General features: G+C 44.8%; 1 protein-coding gene across 9 annotated transcripts in view; it reads left to right on the forward strand.

Annotated features, from left to right (window-relative positions):
- PPFIBP1 (PPFIA binding protein 1) overlaps positions 1-18391 on the forward strand; it is a 736231-nt gene that overhangs the window by 332523 nt on the left and 385317 nt on the right. For all 9 annotated transcript variants that reach the window (XM_069228637.1, XM_069228638.1, XM_069228632.1 and 6 more), the window contains one exon: positions 14820-14950. In XM_069228637.1, coding sequence (XP_069084738.1) covers positions 14820-14950 — 131 coding nt within the window. The remainder of the gene's footprint in view (positions 1-14819; positions 14951-18391) is intronic.

The following is an 18391-nucleotide window of genomic DNA, read 5'->3' on the forward strand; positions in this document are numbered from 1 at the left end:
ACACAACCCCCCCCCCAAACGAAAGAGGATGAGACTAACCTTTCCCAAGAGAGTCTTCATTTTCTAAGTGGAAGAACCTGGAAAGGCCATCTGCATTGGCATGGGCAGTCCCAGGTCTGTGTTCCACTATAAAGTCCATTCCCTGTAGGGAGATGGACCACCTCAACAGTTTAGGATTTTCACCTTTCATTTGCATCAGCCATTCGAGAGGTCTGTGGTCAGTTTGAACTAGGAAGTGAGTCCCAAAGAGGTATGGTCTCAGCTTCTTCAGGGACCAAACCACAGCAAAGGCCTCCCTCTCAATGGCACTCCAACGCTGCTCCCTGGGGAGTAACCTCCTGCTAATGAAAGCAACAGGCTGGTCAAGGCCATCATCATTTGTTTGGGACAAAACTGCCCCTATCCCATGTTCAGAGGCATCAGTCTGCACAATGAACTGCTTAGAATAATCTGGAGCTTTTAGAACTGGTGCTGAGCACATTGCCTGTTTCAGGGTGTCAAAGGCCTGTTGGCATTCCACAGTCCAGTTTACTTTCTTGGGCATTTTCTTGGAGGTGAGTTCAGTGAGGGCTGTCACAATGGATCCATATCCCTTCACAAACCTCCTGTAATACCCAGTCAAGCCAAGGAATGCCCTGACTTGAGTCTGGGTTTTTGGAGCTACCCAGTCCAGAATAGTCTGGATCTTGGGTTGGAGTGGCTGAACTTGGCCTCCACCTACAAGGTGTCCCAAGTAAACCACAGTTCCCTGCCCTATCTGGCATTTGGATGCCTTGATAGAGAGGCCTGCAGATTGCAGAGCCTTCAAAACCTTCCTCAGGTGGACCAGGTGATCCTGCCAGGTGGAGCTAAAGACAGCAATATCATCAAGATAAGCTGTGCTAAAGGACTCCAAGCCAGCAAGGACTTGATTCACCAACCTTTGGAAGGTGGCAGGGGCATTCTTTAAACCAAAGGGCATAACAGTAAACTGATAATGCCCATCAGGTGTGGAGAATGCTGTCTTTTCTTTTGCTCCAGGTGCCATTTTTATTTGCCAGTACCCTGCTGTCAAGTCAAAGGTACTTAGAAATTTGGCAGCACCTAATTTATCAATGAGCTCATCAGCTCTTGGAATTGGATGGGCATCTGTCTTGGTGACAGAATTGAGCCCTCTGTAGTCCACACAAAACCTCATCTCTTTCTTTCCATCTTTGGTGTGAGGTTTGGGGACTAAGACCACTGGGCTAGCCCAGGGGCTGTCAGAGCGCTCAATTACTCCCAATTCCAGCATCTTGTGGACTTCCACCTTGATGCTTTCCTTAACATGGTCAGACTGTCTAAAGATTTTGTTCTTGACAGGCATGCTGTCTCCTGTGTCCACATCATGGGTACACAGGTGTGTCTGACCAGGGGTTAAGGAGAAGAGTTCAGGAAACTGTTGTAGGACTCTCCTACAATCAGCTTGCTGTTGGCCAGAGAGGGTGTCTGAGTAGATCACTCCATCTACTGTACCATCTTTTGGGTCTGATGACAGAAGATCAGGGAGAGGTTCACTCTCTGCCTCCTGATCCTCATCTGTTACCATCAACAGATTGACATCAGCCCTGTCGTGGAAGAGCTTAAGGCGGTTTACATGGATCACCCTCTTGGGGCTCCTGCTTGTGCCCAGGTCCACCAAGTAGGTGACCTGACTCTTCCTCTCTAGTACTGGGTAAGGGCCACTCCATTTGTCCTGGAGTGCCCTGGGAGCCACAGGCTCCAGAACCCAGACTTTCTGCCCTGGTTGGAACTCAACCAGTGCAGCCTTTTGGTCATACCAAAACTTCTGGAGCTGTTGGCTGGCCTCAAGGTTTTTGGTTGCCTTTTCCATGTACTCTGCCATTCTAGAGCGAAGGCCAAGTACATAGTCCACTATGTCCTGTTTAGGCTCATGGAGAGGTCTCTCCCAGCCTTCTTTAACAAGGTCAAGTGGTCCCCTTACAGGATGACCAAACAGAAGTTCAAAGGGTGAGAATCCTACTCCCTTCTGTGGCACCTCTCTGTAAGCGAAAAGCAGACATGGCAAGAGGACATCCCATCTCCTTTTGAGCTTTTCTGGGAGCCCCATGATCATGCCTTTTAATGTCTTGTTGAATCTCTCAACCAAGCCATTAGTTTGTGGATGGTATGGTGTAGTGAATTTATAAGTCACTCCACACTCATTCCACATGTGCTTTAGGTATGCTGACATGAAGTTGGTACCTCTGTCAGACACCACCTCCTTAGGGAAACCCACTCTGGTAAAGATACCAATGAGGGCCTTGGCTACTGCAGGGGCAGTAGTCGACCTAAGGGGAATAGCTTCAGGATACCTGGTAGCATGATCCACTACTACCAGGATATACATATTTCCTGAGGCTGTGGGAGGTTCCAGTGGACCAACTATGTCCACACCCACTCTTTCAAAGGGAACCCCCACCACTGGAAGTGGAATGAGGGGGGCCTTTGGATGCCCACCTGTCTTACCACTGGCTTGACAGGTGGGGCAGGAGAGGCAAAACTCCTTAACCATGTTGGACATATTGGGCCAGTAGAAGTGGTTGACTAACCTCTCCCACGTCTTGGTTTGTCCCAAATGTCCAGCAAGGGGAATGTCATGGGCCAATGTTAGGATGAACTCTCTGAACAGCTGAGGCACTACCACTCTCCTAGTGGCACCAGGTTTGGGGTCTCTGGCCTCAGTGTACAGGAGTCCATCTTCCCAATAGACCCTATGCGTTCCATTTTTCTTGCCTTTGGACTCTTCAGCAGCTTGCTGCCTAAGGCCTTCAAGAGAGGGACAGGTTTCTTGTCCCTTACACAGCTCCTCCCTGGAGGGTCCCCCTGGGCCTAAGAGCTCAACCTGGTAAGGTTCAAGCTCCAAAGGCTCAGTTCCCTCAGAGGGCAGAACTTCTTCCTGAGAAGAGAGGTTCCCTTTCTTTTGCTGTGTTGCAGTTGGTTTCCCAACTGACTTTCCTGTTCTCTTGGTAGGCTGGGCCATTTTTCCAGACTCCAGCTCTACTTTTTCACCCTGTGCCTTGCATTGTGCTCTTGTTTTCACACACACCAGTTCAGGGATACCCAGCATTGCTGCATGGGTTTTTAGTTCTACCTCAGCCCATGCTGAGGACTCCAGGTCATTTCCAAGCAGACAGTCCACTGGGATATTTGAGGAGACCACCACCTGTTTCAGGCCATTGACCCCTCCCCATTCTAAAGTAACCATTGCCATGGGATGTACTTTTCTCTGATTGTCAGCGTTGGTGACTGTGTAAGTTTTTCCAGTCAGGTATTGGCCAGGGGAAACCAGTTTCTCTGTCACCATGGTGACACTGGCACCTGTATCCCTCAGGCCCTCTATTCTAGTCCCATTAATTAAGAGTTGCTGTCTGTATTTTTGCATGTTAGGCGGCCAGACAGCTAGTGTGGCTAAATCCACCCCACCCTCAGAAACTAGAGTAGCTTCAGTGTGGACCCTGATTTGCTCTGGGCACACTGTTGATCCCACTTGGAGACTAGCCATACCAGTGTTACCTGGATGGGAGTTTGGAGTGGAACCTTTCTTGGGACAGGCCTTGTCTCCAGTTTGGTGTCCATGCTGTTTACAGCTATGACACCAGGCCTTTTTGGGATCAAAGTTTTTACCCTTGTACCCATTGTTTTGTGAAGAGGCTCTGGGCCCACCCTCCTGTGCAGGTTTTTGGGGGCCTGTAGAAGACTCTTTACTATTTTTAGTTTTGGTTGTCTCATCACCCTTCCCCTGGGGAGTCTTTGTGACCCCTTTCTTTTGGTCACCCCCTGTTGAAGTCTTGGACACCCTTGTCTTGACCCAATGGTCCGCCTTCTTTCCCAATTCTTGGGGAGAAATTGGTCCTAGGTCTACCAGATGCTGATGCAGTTTATCATTGAAACAATTACTTAACAGGTGTTCTTTCACAAATAAATTGTACAGCCCATCATAATTACTTACACCACTGCCTTGAATCCAACCATCTAGTGTTTTCACTGAGTAGTCAACAAAGTCAACCCAGGTCTGGCTCGAGGATTTTTGAGCCCCCCTGAACCTAATCCTGTACTCCTCAGTGGAGAATCCAAAGCCCTCAATCAGGGTACCCTTCATGAGGTCATAAGATTCTGCATCTTGTCCAGAGAGTGTGAGGAGTCTATCCCTACACTTTCCTGTGAACATTTCCCAAAGGAGAGCACCCCAGTGAGATCTGTTCACTTTTCTGGTTACACAAGCCCTCTCAAAAGCTGTGAACCATTTGGTGATGTCATCACCATCTTCATATTTAGTTACAATCCCTTTAGGGATTTTCAACATGTCAGGAGAATCTCTAACCCTATTTATGTTGCTGCCACCATTGATGGGTCCTAGGCCCATCTCTTGTCTTTCCCTCTCTATGGCTAGGATCTGTCTCTCCAAAGCCAATCTTTTGGCCATCCTGGCTAACTGGATGTCCTCTTCACTGGGGTTATCCTCAGTGATTTCAGAGGTGTTGGTCTCTCCTGTGAGGGAACCAGCATCTCTGACTATTATTTTTGGAGTCAGGGTTTGAGGGACCCTGTTCTCCCTAGATAGGACTGGTAGGGGAGAATTGTCCTCCAAGTCACTATCCTCTTCCTCTGAGTTGCCACCCTCAGAGGGGTTGGCCTTTTCAAACTCTGCCAAAAGCTCCTGGAGCTGTATTTTGGTAGGTTTGGGGCCCATTGTTATTTTCTTTATTTTACAGAGTGACCTTAGCTCCCTCATCTTAAGATGGAGGTAAGGTGTGGTGTCGAGTTCCACCACAGTCACATCTGTGCTAGACATTTTGCTTCTAAAAGTTGGAATACTTTTTAAGAATCTACAACTGGTTCTAGAATCTAATTCAAACTTTTACAAACTTTTAAACTCTAAAAGAAATGCTAAACAGGATCTAACACAAGGCCCTAGCAGGTCTTTTAAGAATTTAGAAAACTTTTCAAATTGCAAAAATCAATTTCTAATGACAATTTTGGAATTTGTCGTGTGATCAGGTATTGGCTGAGTAGTCCAGCAAATGCAAAGTCTTGTACCCCACCGCTGATCCACCAATGTAGGAAGTTGGCTCTGTATGTGCTATTTCAAAGTAAGGAATAGCATGCACAGAGTCCAAGGGTTCCCCTTAGAGGTAAAATAGTGGTAAAAAGAGATAATACTAATGCTCTATTTTGTGGTAGTGTGGTCGAGCAGTAGGCTTATCCAAGGAGTAGTGTTAAGCATTTGTTGTACATACACATAGACAATAAATGAGGTACACACACTCAGAGACAAATCCAGCCAATAGGTTTTTATATAGAAAAAAATATCTTTCCTTAGTTTATTTTAAGAACCACAGGTTCAAATTCTACATGTAATATCTCACTCGAAAGGTATTGCAGGTAAGTACTTTAGGAACTTTAAAGCATAAAAATTGCATGTATACTTTACAAGTTATTGACAAATAGCTGTTTTAAAAGTGGACACTTAGTGCAATTTTTCACAGTTCCTAGGGGAGGTAAGTATTTGTTAGGTTAACCAGGTAAGTAAGACACTTACAGGGCTTAGTTCTTGGTCCAAGGTAGCCCACCGTTGGGGGTTCAGAGCAACCCCAAAGTCACCACACCAGCAGCTAAGGGCCGGTCAGGTGCAGAGTTCAAAGTGGTGCCCAAAACACATAGGCTAGAATGGAGAGAAGGGGGTGCCCCGGTTCCGGTCTGCTTGCAGGTAAGTACCCCCGTCTTCGGAGGGCAGACCAGGGGGGTTTTGTAGGGCACCGGGGGGGACACAAGTCCACACCGAGATTTCACCCTCAGCAGCGCGGGGGCGGCCGGGTGCAGTGTAGAAACAAGCGTTGGGTTTTCAATGTTAGTCTATGAGAGATCTCGGGATCTCTTCAGCGCTGCAGGCAGGCAAGGGGGGGATTCCTCGGGGAAACCTCCACTTGGGCGAGGGAGAGGGACTCCTGAGGGTCACTCCTCCAGTGAAAGTCCGGTCCTTCAGGTCCTGGGGGCTGCGGGTGCAGGGTCTCTCCCAGGCGTCGGGACTTTAGGTTCAAAGAGTCGCGGTCAGGGGAAGCCTCGGGATTCCCTCTGCAGGCGGCGCTGTGGGGGCTCAGGGGGGACAGGTTTTGGTACTCACAGTATCAGAGTAGTCCTGGGGTCCCTCCTGAGGTGTTGGATCGCCACCAGCCGAGTCGGGGTCGCCGGGTGCAGTGTGGCAAGTCTCACGCTTCTTGCGGGGAGCTTGCAGGGTTCTTTAAAGCTGCTGGAAACAAAGTTGCAGCTTTTCTTGGAGCAGGTCCGCTGTCCTCGGGAGTTTCTTGTCTTTTCGAAGCAGGGGCAGTCCTCAGAGGATGTCGAGGTCGCTGGTCCCTTTGGAAGGCGTCGCTGGAGCAGGATCTTTGGAAGGCAGGAGACAGGCCGGTGAGTTTCTGGAGCCAAGGCAGTTGTCGTCTTCTGGTCTTCCGCTGCAGGGGTTTTCAGCTGGGCAGTCCTTCTTCTTGTAGTTGCAGGAATCTAATTTTCTAGGGTTCAGGGTAGCCCTTAAATACTAAATTTAAGGGCGTGTTTAGGTCTGGGGGGTTAGTAGCCAATGGCTACTAGCCCTGAGGGTGGGTACACCCTCTTTGTGCCTCCTCCCAAGGGGAGGGGGTCACAATCCTAACCCTATTGGGGGAATCCTCCATCTGCAAGATGGAGGATTTCTAAAAGTTAGAGTCACCTCAGCTCAGGACACCTTAGGGGCTGTCCTGACTGGCCAGTGACTCCTCCTTGTTATTCTCATTATTTTCTCCGGCCTTGCCGCCAAAAGTGGGGCCTGGCCGGAGGGGGCGGGCAACTCCACTAGCTGGAGTGTCCTGCTGGGTTGGCACAAAGGAGGTGAGCCTTTGAGGCTCACCGCCAGGCGTGACAATTCCTGCCTGGGAGAGGTGTTAGCATCTCCACCCAGTGCAGGCTTTGTTACTGGCCTCAGAGTGACAAAGGCACTCTCCCCATGGGGCCAGCAACATGTCTCGGTTTGTGGCAGGCTGCTAAAACTAGTCAGCCTACACAGATAGTCGGTTAAGTTTCAGGGGGCACCTCTAAGGTGCCCTCTGTGGTGTATTTTACAATAAAATGTACACTGGCATCAGTGTGCATTTATTGTGCTGAGAAGTTTGATACCAAACTTCCCAGTTTTCAGTGTAGCCATTATGGTGCTGTGGAGTTCGTGTTTGACAGACTCCCAGACCATATACTCTTATGGCTACCCTGCACTTACAATGTCTAAGGTTTTATTTAGACACTGTAGGGGTACCATGCTCATGCACTGGTACCCTCACCTATGGTATAGTGCACCCTGCCTTAGGGCTGTAAGGCCTGCTAGAGGGGTGTCTTACCTATACTGCATAGGCAGTGAGAGGCTGGCATGGCACCCTGAGGGGAGTGCCATGTCGACTTACTCGTTTTGTCCTCACTAGCACACACAAGCTGGCAAGCAGTGTGTCTGTGCTGAGTGAGAGGTCTCCAGGGTGGCATAAGACATGCTGCAGCCCTTAGAGACCTTCCTTGGCATCAGGGCCCTTGGTACTAGAAGTACCAGTTACAAGGGACTTATCTGGATGCCAGGGTCTGCCAATTGTGGATACAAAAGTACAGGTTAGGGAAAGAACACTGGTGCTGGGGCCTGGTTAGCAGGCCTCAGCACACTTTCAATTGTAAACATAGCATCAGCAAAGGCAAAAAGTCAGGGGGCAACCATGCCAAGGAGGCATTTCCTTACACACCACGACAGATATTCATCACCCATGCACACCCACCAGAACCACCATGCACAAGGACACCCTCAACACCACATATAGGCACCTGCCTTCCAAATAGAACAGACCGCACATGACACTACAAATACACATGCTTGCATACATACTCCCCCGGATGACAACCGTCATCTGTGTTATCTTCCCGCCCACTGCTCCAGGTACAAGGCGAAGTGGTACGCTTGGGAAAGATTGAGATCCAGACAGTCAGTAGCAGGAAATGCCTGGTAATTTAGGTATGTTGGGAACAGGAGGATACTATTAGGCATTAATGTGATTGGCTGGGTGTGTGGATTGTTGCCTGCTGAACGAGAGGTAAAATTAGGAGAAGTGATGGGAGGCAATGAGTCTGAAGATACCAGAGTGCAAGAGTGAGACTGGAGTCTGAAACGTTGTGGCTAGAGATCTTGGAGGAGCTAGGATTCCAGCACAGCTTGTCTCTAGAAAGGCATTGGTAGGCTAGTACTGTTGAGCTATATGCTGTGAGATGGACAAAGCCTTCTAAGGTATTGCAGTTTATTTGGTAGGGTAGATCGTTCTCCATGGGCTTTGTGGTGCCTCTCTCCTCTCAAGCCAAACCCATCAGAAGGGGAAGCAGGGGTCAGGCTATTGCTACCAGCAAGTGCGTTTTCCATGACCGTAGCTTACTTTGCCAATACTGCATAGTCAAGCAGGTTCAGACTTGTGTTATGGAGATCCAGGGTCAGGCACTGTTGACTGTTCCAATCCTCATGGGTCTCTGACAGTCTGGCTGTGGTTGCATGGAAGGCTGACCCCAGTACCTGCCTGCTGGCTCTACACCGCACCACAGTCAATGGCTGTAAACAAAGGATGTGGTGGTCGGGTAATTGCTGAATGGGCAATTCAGTAGTACCGCAGAACCATAGTCAAAACCTGAATTGTACAGCATGGTGAGGCGTAACAATCTGATCACGGGATTGGGTGAGCCCTGTAAGCTGATTGGACCAGAAGAGTCAGTCTACCCAGCTGCCGAACTGTCTCTTCCCAGATGTAAAACAAAATATTCACTGAAGACAATCCTGGCAGCTCTCGCCCTCCTGATAGTGATGGATGCTTTGATTTAAGTGGCTTTTGGACAGCAGTACTTTTCATTCTGAGATTTGTCCTTTCACTTTATCTTTGTACGTATTAGATTTAAGATCCCAGCACATCACCTATTAGCTAAAGAGCAAGGACTGGCTAATGATTTCGCCCATGACATAGGGTTGCTTGACAGGTACACAACGCAATTGCTGATGTATATGCTAACGTGGGGTGTAGATTATCTATGCAACTATACCAGGGCAGTGCTATGTCAGAAGAACAAATATGAATTGTGTAAATTCCAAACCTTTTAATTTGGGATTTGACGTGGTTACTTTTATTATTTAGAAAGCTCAGCACATTAAACTGTCAGTGTTTTTTCATGTTATATCAGTTGATTTTATATTGTATCGAGCAAGCGAGCCTTTTTAACCTTGGATTTTATGGAGATCATCAAAAAGAAACTTGATGAAACAAGTTCCCAACAATACTTTTTAAAGCACACTTTTTCACATTGATTTGGGGAAGTGTAAATTATTTGTGTGCAGTGAGAAAATCATGACCACAACAACTCTGACTTCAGCTCCCAGTTTCAACTGTTATGTTTTCCTTTTTTGCTTCTGAAAGGTAATATTTTAGCTATTCTGTTATCTAATGATTACGCCCTCTTGGGTTGCACGAAGGAGCTCCTCTACCATTTACATGGGACATCTTGTTTTGGGTAAGAAACCCCTATGGGAATAGAAGGGACGGAAAACACTACTTTATGGTGCTCGAAGATGCAAGAGGCAGATGCTTTCTCCTTTAATTCGTCGGCTTAAAGTAAGCGGGATGACGTTTCCTCTGCGGTACTTGAACATAATTGCAACCCTTCGTTATCCGCACTGTCTTTATTTGGAAGATTTGCAGGTGCTGGAGGAGAGCTCTTAATTCGACACCTCTTTTATTTTCACGCACGAATCGTTGCAGCTCCGACAAGCAGGATTTTTAAGAAGCTCCTGAAATAAATTCTGTGCAGCCTCGACTGCTCGAACCGGTGCATCAGAACAAAGCATTTCACGCAAATCCGACACTTAACAGCTTCTTTGCGAACACATTCCACCGCCTGTGCTGTCTGGCACATCTGTTTTTAGCCTCCTTAATATGGCTACCTACCAAAGGTAAAGCTGTGCTTGAGAGAGCTGCATTGCACGGAGGGGCCCCAGGCGGCTGAGTGCATTGGTGCCTAGGTGATCCAGTGTGACCCTGCAAGTCCCCGAACCAGTTATACAGCATGTGTTATTGTAAAGTGCTGCTAATATGTGGCAAAATGATACCATCACTTACTCGTGTCAGTTGGTCTAAAGGGCAAACCCACACCACAGCACAATTGTCTACCACAGTCGTGTACTGCTATATGTTTACACTGTAAAACCAGGACCGCAGCTTCAAAGGGGAGGGGGTGGGGGGAAGGGGGACAGGGCGGGGGGCAGTTTTGGCGACTAGGACTTATTTTTTCTCATCCATCTTTTTTTAATTTGCTCCTATAATAAGTGTTATTCCAGTGTACCGCACATTTTGCCTATCCCTTTCTCTCTTTAATGTGTATATTCCATGTCCTTCCATCGTTCTTTTGTGATAGTAAAAAGTGCAAAACATGTGTTCACTATATTTCCCCAATATAAAAAAAAAATTATTTGTGTATTAACCATTAAGAAGTTTTTACTCAATCATTTCCGTCGTCAAATCGTCAAAGAAAGTTAACACTTTCGTAGACGTTCAAAAGCACATTGGAAAGTCAATGTAAAGGTTAGTTAACAATTTTAGATGGTCCAAGAGGAAGGATGGGGCAATATGCTAAGATAGTGGTGGAACATGTACTTTTAGCGTCACACTATAAGGGGGGGTACTATGTTTTTCTTCGGAGAAAAACGTGGGGCTCAGTCGAGTAAAATTCACATGAAGCACTTTTTATACGCGCCTAGCAAGGAACATTCACTGTTGCCCTTTTTATCCTTGTATGACAACGTCCCTGGCCACTAGCTCTATATTCCCCCAAGTAGTTGAGCAAACAAAGTTTGCACTGGTATGGCATCGTGCATTCCAATCAACAAAGCAAAATATATTTTGTTTGAGAGTCACTGTTATTGTTTGTATTGGGGTGTGTGTATTTGTGTGTATCTGCACTGTCAGACCCTGGCCATTTTCCCTGTCTCAGGTCCCTTTTTCAGTTTAAAAGGGACGTGTGTCTGCAGGTGCCAGAGTGACTCCCACACACGTTAACTAAAGGCAGAGCTGCATTTGTGGCAGATCACACTCCAGCCCTAAACCCTATTATAAAACCTAGGTGCAAATGCAAGAACACTTATAAGCTTTCCAGCCCTTTTTGTTGCTATTGTCTTCTGACTAGGAACAAGTATGGAACCACATGGCATTTTTCCAGGAGCCAAAAAATGATGGTCTGTGGCATGCCCGAGGGCACCATTTCTGCCAGCAGGGTCTGGGTCAGAGTGATATAACGTGAACTTAGAATGAAGCGGAGCATATTCATGATGTGGACAACAAACTGAGCTTTATCATGGCCTCTGTCTGCCATCCACGGTCTATCCTCCTGTACAAAGAATTAAAGACAAAGTATTAACTTTTGATGTGAAACATAAGAGGAACGAGATGATAATCTAGTGGCTCAGTTGCACAATGTGAAATCAGAAAGCCTAGGATCAATTCCAGCTTCCCCACTTTACCAAATTGTGTTATCTTAGGCAATTATTGTATTTCACTTTGCCTCCTTTCTCTTCATTACCGCATACGAGAGCACATTGATACATGAGTTCAGGATGTGTGCTGTTTAAAACCTTCTTTTGTGTTTCATTGAATAAACTATAATATTCCTTCAATTATAATAAGAACCTAGGCCACACAGAGGGAGTTCTTGACAAATGACACTTCTTGGTTCACTAATGGCATTGTTGTCAGAAGGTGAGGTGCATGAATGTTTCTAAAGTTCATGTTTGAAAATTGCTACGTCTCATAAATGCCTTTCATTGCAGTGATATAATCTGATGCACTGAAGTGAAAATCTATTGTATGTTCATGAAATACACATTTTAGAATTTTTAAGTTTCTCATATTTCGTGCAAGATGTCTTTGAAAATGAAGGTTTTCCTGAAGAAACGTTGTGCAGAACGCCTTTGCTTTTAGTTAAAATGCAAACAAATGCTTGCCCGGCCTCTGAATGCTTTTGCTCTGCCAGGTAAACAGCAGCCAAGTGCCGCTGTTCCTCGGTGGGCCGCTTGTAAAGGTCAGGAGGGCCGCCAGCCCCTCCTCCCCCCAATCTCAGTAGCCCTGGCCTAAAGGTGCACCGAGAAATGGGAGCGCTTTATGTTATAAAGCTATTTAAAAAAAAAGAAAGACATTTGAACAAAATATGTGTGGGAGAGCAAGGAACTGCCAGCAAGATGTGAAGGCTCATGTTTAAGATAGTCGAATAAAATAACACGCCTGTTCTACGCATGTTACAAGTAGGTTGTGCTTAATTGGGTACATGTTAACCCACTAATCACCATTAACACATCATACAGCGTAAACTGAAATGAATGAAAAATTAGGTTAAAATGTAGCCTGCTGAGCTGTTTCAGTAGGACTTAAGCTTCTAACTTGCAGGCTACTTAATGACCCCTGCTGCACCTAATACTTGTATATCACCAGCTTATGTGGTTTTGACCTGCAGATTGCACACCTGACTTGGCAGCGGCTACAGTAATGATCTTCTGACCCTTCAGTCCTTGACTGACCGGTAAAAAACACATCTGCAGTAAGGGCAATAACCACCTGATCTATGGTATCTTAGCAGTCTGGTACCCTGGCACTGCGGGACACACCTACCTATTTGCAACAGGTGCCTTAGCCCCTAAGCTTTTTAAAAACGCGTTTGAGATTAATAACGTAACCAGAACAGCAGTTGAGACATAAAGCTCTAAGCCTAAAGTAAGGAGCGCTTCTTGCAGTACCACAGAAAGCTATCCGGTACCTGGACCCAGGTCACACACACATTATCCTGGCGGTATCCTGACATTTCGCTGTTCCTGCTCGTGGCTGAGCTCTTATTTCACAAGGTAGCGCACTAAGGCTGTGGGTGGCGGTGGTGGTTGTGGTGGTGGTGGTGGTGGTGGTTGTGGTGGTGGTTCCATCCATCTCATCCTCTGTATCTTCGTTGTTGCGTTGGCCCCAGCACTTGCTCCGCCGGCGCAGGTCGCTGGAACAATATGAGCATGTAAAAGCCGCCAGTGACGAACAGTGCAAACTGCCGGCGGGTCCAGGTATTGGTTGCTGGTCGCCTCCATGAAACTGGAACAGTGGTGTAGAGTTTAGGTATTTTCAGTGCGAGTATTTGTTTTCAAGTAGGCACGCAGGTGTTTTCAATGAGAATCCGTCATGTTGCCGCTTTTCTAAAGTGAAGAAACTCAGCTGGACGAAAACAGGCTGATTTAACTTCATTTAGGAGAAAAGTTACAATGGGGAGATACATTTTCTAAGAAAATAAATATAATATTTAAGTGGAAAAGATAAACCTTTATTTTAAATGAAAGCATGATAAAAAGGTAAGAAGGGAAAAGCGAATACATGATGAGGGGAAGTCATGCATGAGGAAAGGGTAAATTGGAAGGGATTTGTTAAAAAGAGGGAGTGAAGTGAGAGAGTAAGGGGTTTGAAAAAAGGATTTAAAGCTAAGCATGGAGTACAGTTTTTTTTTTTCTGAAAAAAAGAGTAAAACGGGAAGGAGAGTAAGGGTTTCCAAAAAGGAAGTTGAAGTTGGAGTACAGCGTTTGTAAAACAAACAAGCTGTGAAGTGAGAGGTGGAATAAGGATCTGCAAAACCAAAAATGAGGTTGAAGCAGGATGGGCGTAAGGGGTTTGGAAAAGGAGTACATTGGGAGTAAGGGGTTCAAACTGGGGTAAAACAGTTAGGGGTTTGAAAAGGGAGTGGCGTGGGAAAGGAGAGTAAAGGGTTTAAATAAAAAGGTGGAGGAATAGGGGGTTTACAAAGTAAGGAAAGCAGAGTTTGGGGGCGGGCTTTTAAAAATAAAGCTGGGAGTGAGGGTTATGTAAAATAAAAATGGGATTAAAGACAAGGGAGAGCAATGAGTTAAAAAAAAAACGTAGAGAGGGATTTGTTAAAAAGGGAGTGCCTCAAAAGGGACATTGAAGGAAGGGGGTGGCATAAACACCACAAAACGAAAATCAAACATGAGAAAGTTAAAGTTTCTTCAAGAATGGCTTTCAGCAGGTTAATTTTGTCAACTTGGTGAAAGCCACTAAAAGAAAAAATAGTCAACAATGGTTCGACAACATTTTCATTACCATTTTGTTCGTGATTTGTCTTTTATCAAAATCACTCACAACCGTTTTCAATCAGTCATGTGAAAGTTGGACCTTAGGCATTCGGAAGCAAAGTCTTAACTATGTAGAAGCATGGTGTAAGTATGGGGGTTGCACTTGCATGCGAGCGGGTGTGTAGGCGCCTTGACATGTTTACGTGTTGTCCAGCAGCATGTTATATCTTTTCATGCTGTTATTCAAGTGTTTGGTTTTTCCTTAAAGATGACTATTGTGGAGATTTTGTTGGTCCGGCAGACATATATGACGGTCTCCTCACAGAACTTAAACCTAATCACTACGAGTTCAAGTTGTATTCTTGAAGTAAATTACCTACATATGTGCAAATACTTTTAAGCAATAGTGAAGCTTTGAAAATTGTTAAAAACTTTTTGAATACAGCTGGGCCTCCCCAATTTAACTGAATTACGTTACAAGTAAACCTGCTTCTTTAGAGCACTGTTGTTTTATATCATCCATTTCTTAACAGAGGACTTGTCTGTACAGAACTTACTAACACATAAGCACTGAAACAAGATGTTCACACAACCAATGAGTACTGCATACTGGAAGCTTTTAATGACATTTAAAAAAATGATCTTTTTATCTCTGATTTTTCAGAAAACGTTGGAACTCCATACAAGTGTCTTGCAGGTTACAATACCATCATTTTCAACAGTATCCAAAACCTCTGAGAAACCAACAGAAATAATGAAACCTCTTCCTAAAGCACAGATGGAGTCGGGAGTGGGGTATGTCTAGCTGCCTTTTTGGAACATTGTGTTTACATCCCCCATGCTCATTGACCAGAACCGCGAGGTTGACACGTTAGTTGATTAAAATACATAATTTATTTTTCTGGTCTTATTTCTCTGTGGAAAGCATTCTCAGTACCAACTCTCTGGGACAGCTGTTCTGTAGATGATATCAGCAAAAAGCGAATATTTAAGTGTGCAAAATACTAATGATGTAGGGCCAGCTATATGTTCAATGTGCTATGTGACAACCATCAAGCTAAAATATTTGAAAACCCAGCAAGAATAGCATGATACCTGCTGCTCTCTGCCTACCATCTGTTGTATTACAAGGATTCAGGAAATATGAAACGTTTATAGAAAGGATTGTCAGATAAAAAATGGTTACTATGTCATTGGAATCTTCTATTAGATCCTTGTCCCATAAAATAGAAAAAGAGCTCCGTTCTATACTTCTTGAACCCCAAACTGACATTTGCATACTCTCTCACTGAAGGTCACGTCCCTCTCATTTGGCTGATTTGGAAATCTGCCGTAGTCTTGCCTCTAGAAAACAAACCTCCTGCAGAGCTTTCTGTTTTGGCCAATGTATCTTTTTCCTGTACCCTTGCATTGAAGTTCACAAAATTTGTAGTATGGTTTTCCATGTTTCTTTCAGCACTGGAACAGTTCTGATTTCAGCACTAGGAGGGAGACAAAACAAATTATTTCATTCTCTCAGCTACATTCGACACTTTCTTACACAGTTCTGGGAGGACAGCTGCCGGCTTTGTGCATCTCAGGAAATGCATTAAAATGTCTCTTCTTTCCAGAATGACAGGCCGCTGGCAGTATCAGTGGTTCCCATCAAACACCTTTCAAAGTATTACCCTGTGGGGTAGTTGATGGTCGGCCCTTGGTCCCACCCTTTTTAACATTTATATTGCTCTCCTTGCTAGCTACCACGTTTCAGGTTCTGGCTTCCCTCGATTGTCATATGCAGATGACACACAGACTCGACATGGGTCCTGAATTTACACAGTGAGGAGGGAGTGAATTCTACATTGACGAGACTGCACAGGAACATGTTTGCCCTAATCTTGATTTGCAGATGTTTGGAGGAGTTTGTAGGCAGGCTGTAGGTGAATAACATTTTACATATGCACCAGGACAGTAATAAGTGCATTTTGTTATTAGTATGAAGGCGATAAGAATAATCACCACCTAATGAAGCACTCAAATCACAGACAACTACATTGTTAGAATGACACTTAATAACACCAGCTTTACAAATGATGTGAAAAATAATATAACTGAGCAACTGGAGTGCAGACTAAACAAATAGCCAGGATTTCAGGATAATATAGAAATGAATAAAAACATATTTTGAGCAAGTTTTGTCACTAAAGACTACATAACTATTTTTAGACCCATGTGAAAAATGTGTACATGCTTTATGTTGTCACCTAAACTGATGTAATGGTGACAGTGGGCTCATCCATCACCCCTGGCAGTAGGTTGTGGTGTGTGGATTCAAAATTACATTTACAAAGAACAGTGGATTAAGCTTGCTTACCCAAAGCCCCTTTATGTGTATCTATTGTGCAGGAGTTATAAGAATAATACTAAAGCTCCCTCAAACACCAGACCTAAAAATGACTGTAATAAAACCATTTCCATCTCGTAATCATTATGGAAATCTACTCGCAGACACACATAACAATATTGATATTCCTTTTAATCTAAAAATAGAGACTTTGCATTTTTTACTTTTTGCAAGTATGTATTTCACTAGGATTCAACCCCACCACCCTTCCAATTTTGTTGCATTTCCAAAATGGTAGCCATGTTCACCAGTTTCAGGCATCTTTCCTACCAAAAGTTCTAGATTTTCCAGCACATTAAAGCAGAATACAACCACCTCTTTTGATCCACTGTAGGGAATAAAAACCAATCCATTACATCTGGAGAAAAGCCAGTCTTTTAGTTAAATATAATATTGTGGTAGATGAACTAAAAGTATGAGAAAGAATGTCTATTCTGTTATATAATATACATATAAGCTAATAATGACACAGTGAGAAGGTACATTTTTATATTGCTGATCTTTGTCAGTTTTTCGGTATTACGGTTGTAATAGTTTGGGTGCCAAAGTAGGGGCAAAGGTTTTGGAAAAAAAAATAACTTAAATACTATGCAGCACAGACCGGACTTAAAAAGACGCAAAGTGAGTCCTTCTTTTCAGATGTACTTTTTCCGATGAAGCTGCTAAGTGGCATTTGCTCAACAAAGAAAAATATCATCGTAATGAGTGGCTTTATATGTGTTTAAAGGTTATCATAAATGTTTTTGCATTCTTGGAAGATTTCATTTAAATGTATCTTTCTAGTGTTCTTTTGATTCCACATGTTAAGAGCTTGACCTGAAATCCTGTTCACTGAGGCCTCTGTTCTAAGGAAGCTGTAACTGGAAAGACTGCACTCTAAGGGTGTTGTAAAATTTTCTAGGGCTTTTTGGTCTTCCAGACCACAAAGTTCAATAAATTTTTTTTCCAATAATTAACAGAAAATATCACTCCCCTAAGACAATATTGTTCAAACACTGTAGGGATTGTTGCAAATAGATTTATGTGATTGACTCCTACAAAGTGTGCCTTTTGGTGCCTGTGGACAGAGCACGACTCCAAGTCTTGTGATACCTGCACCAAGATGAACCGGAATGCCATACAGGCTTACAAGGCCAGACTTTACTTCGCCAAACACAAGAAGACTTGGCTGGTCGAAATTGGGAATGGGATGTTCCCTTCAATGTCATTCGCCATACAGACCATCGTCGTGGTCGAAGTTTTCCAGTAAGTCCAAGGAAAAGCATAAGAAGTCAAAGCAGGTTTCAGCCCACTTTCACCACTCTCGGACTCCATAAAGAGAGAGTGTGGCAATGTGCCTCCTGAGCGCATTCACAGCTGATTCAGAGTCTACCCCTGGTCAACCCCAAGCTTCTGGATCTGTCAACTACATTTTAGCAAGTACAGACCTTTAGAGAGGCCATGCTGCACATTTTCCTGCACTTTACCAGCTCACTGTGGCAAATATTTGGGCCCAAAGGATGTGTAGGGTCCTCCAGTTGGGCTTTGCTGGTGGGTCTGCCCTTTGTGCTATCTGTTCCCCCTGAAACCGCATCAGGTTTTGCATCGACTTCAGTGCCAGCAGCGGTTCCGGGGTGACCCCCCTCAAACCTGTTCCCTTTTTCATCAACACCAGTGATGATGGTAGAAGAGGATTTAACGCCCATTGTGTTATCCTACTCTGAGCTGATTCCACCTCGACCGAGGATATGACCAGCCAACACACAATCTCTCGGATTCTCACGCTTTGCCTCTACCACGTGGTTGGGCCCATACTTTACACATCCATTTTGGCTCTGACTCGGACAATGACAATTATGATGAAAGGGATGATT

This window comes from Pleurodeles waltl, chromosome 4_1, assembly GCF_031143425.1.
Source record: "Pleurodeles waltl isolate 20211129_DDA chromosome 4_1, aPleWal1.hap1.20221129, whole genome shotgun sequence".
In the NCBI taxonomy this organism is placed as follows: Eukaryota; Metazoa; Chordata; class Amphibia; order Caudata; family Salamandridae; genus Pleurodeles; species Pleurodeles waltl.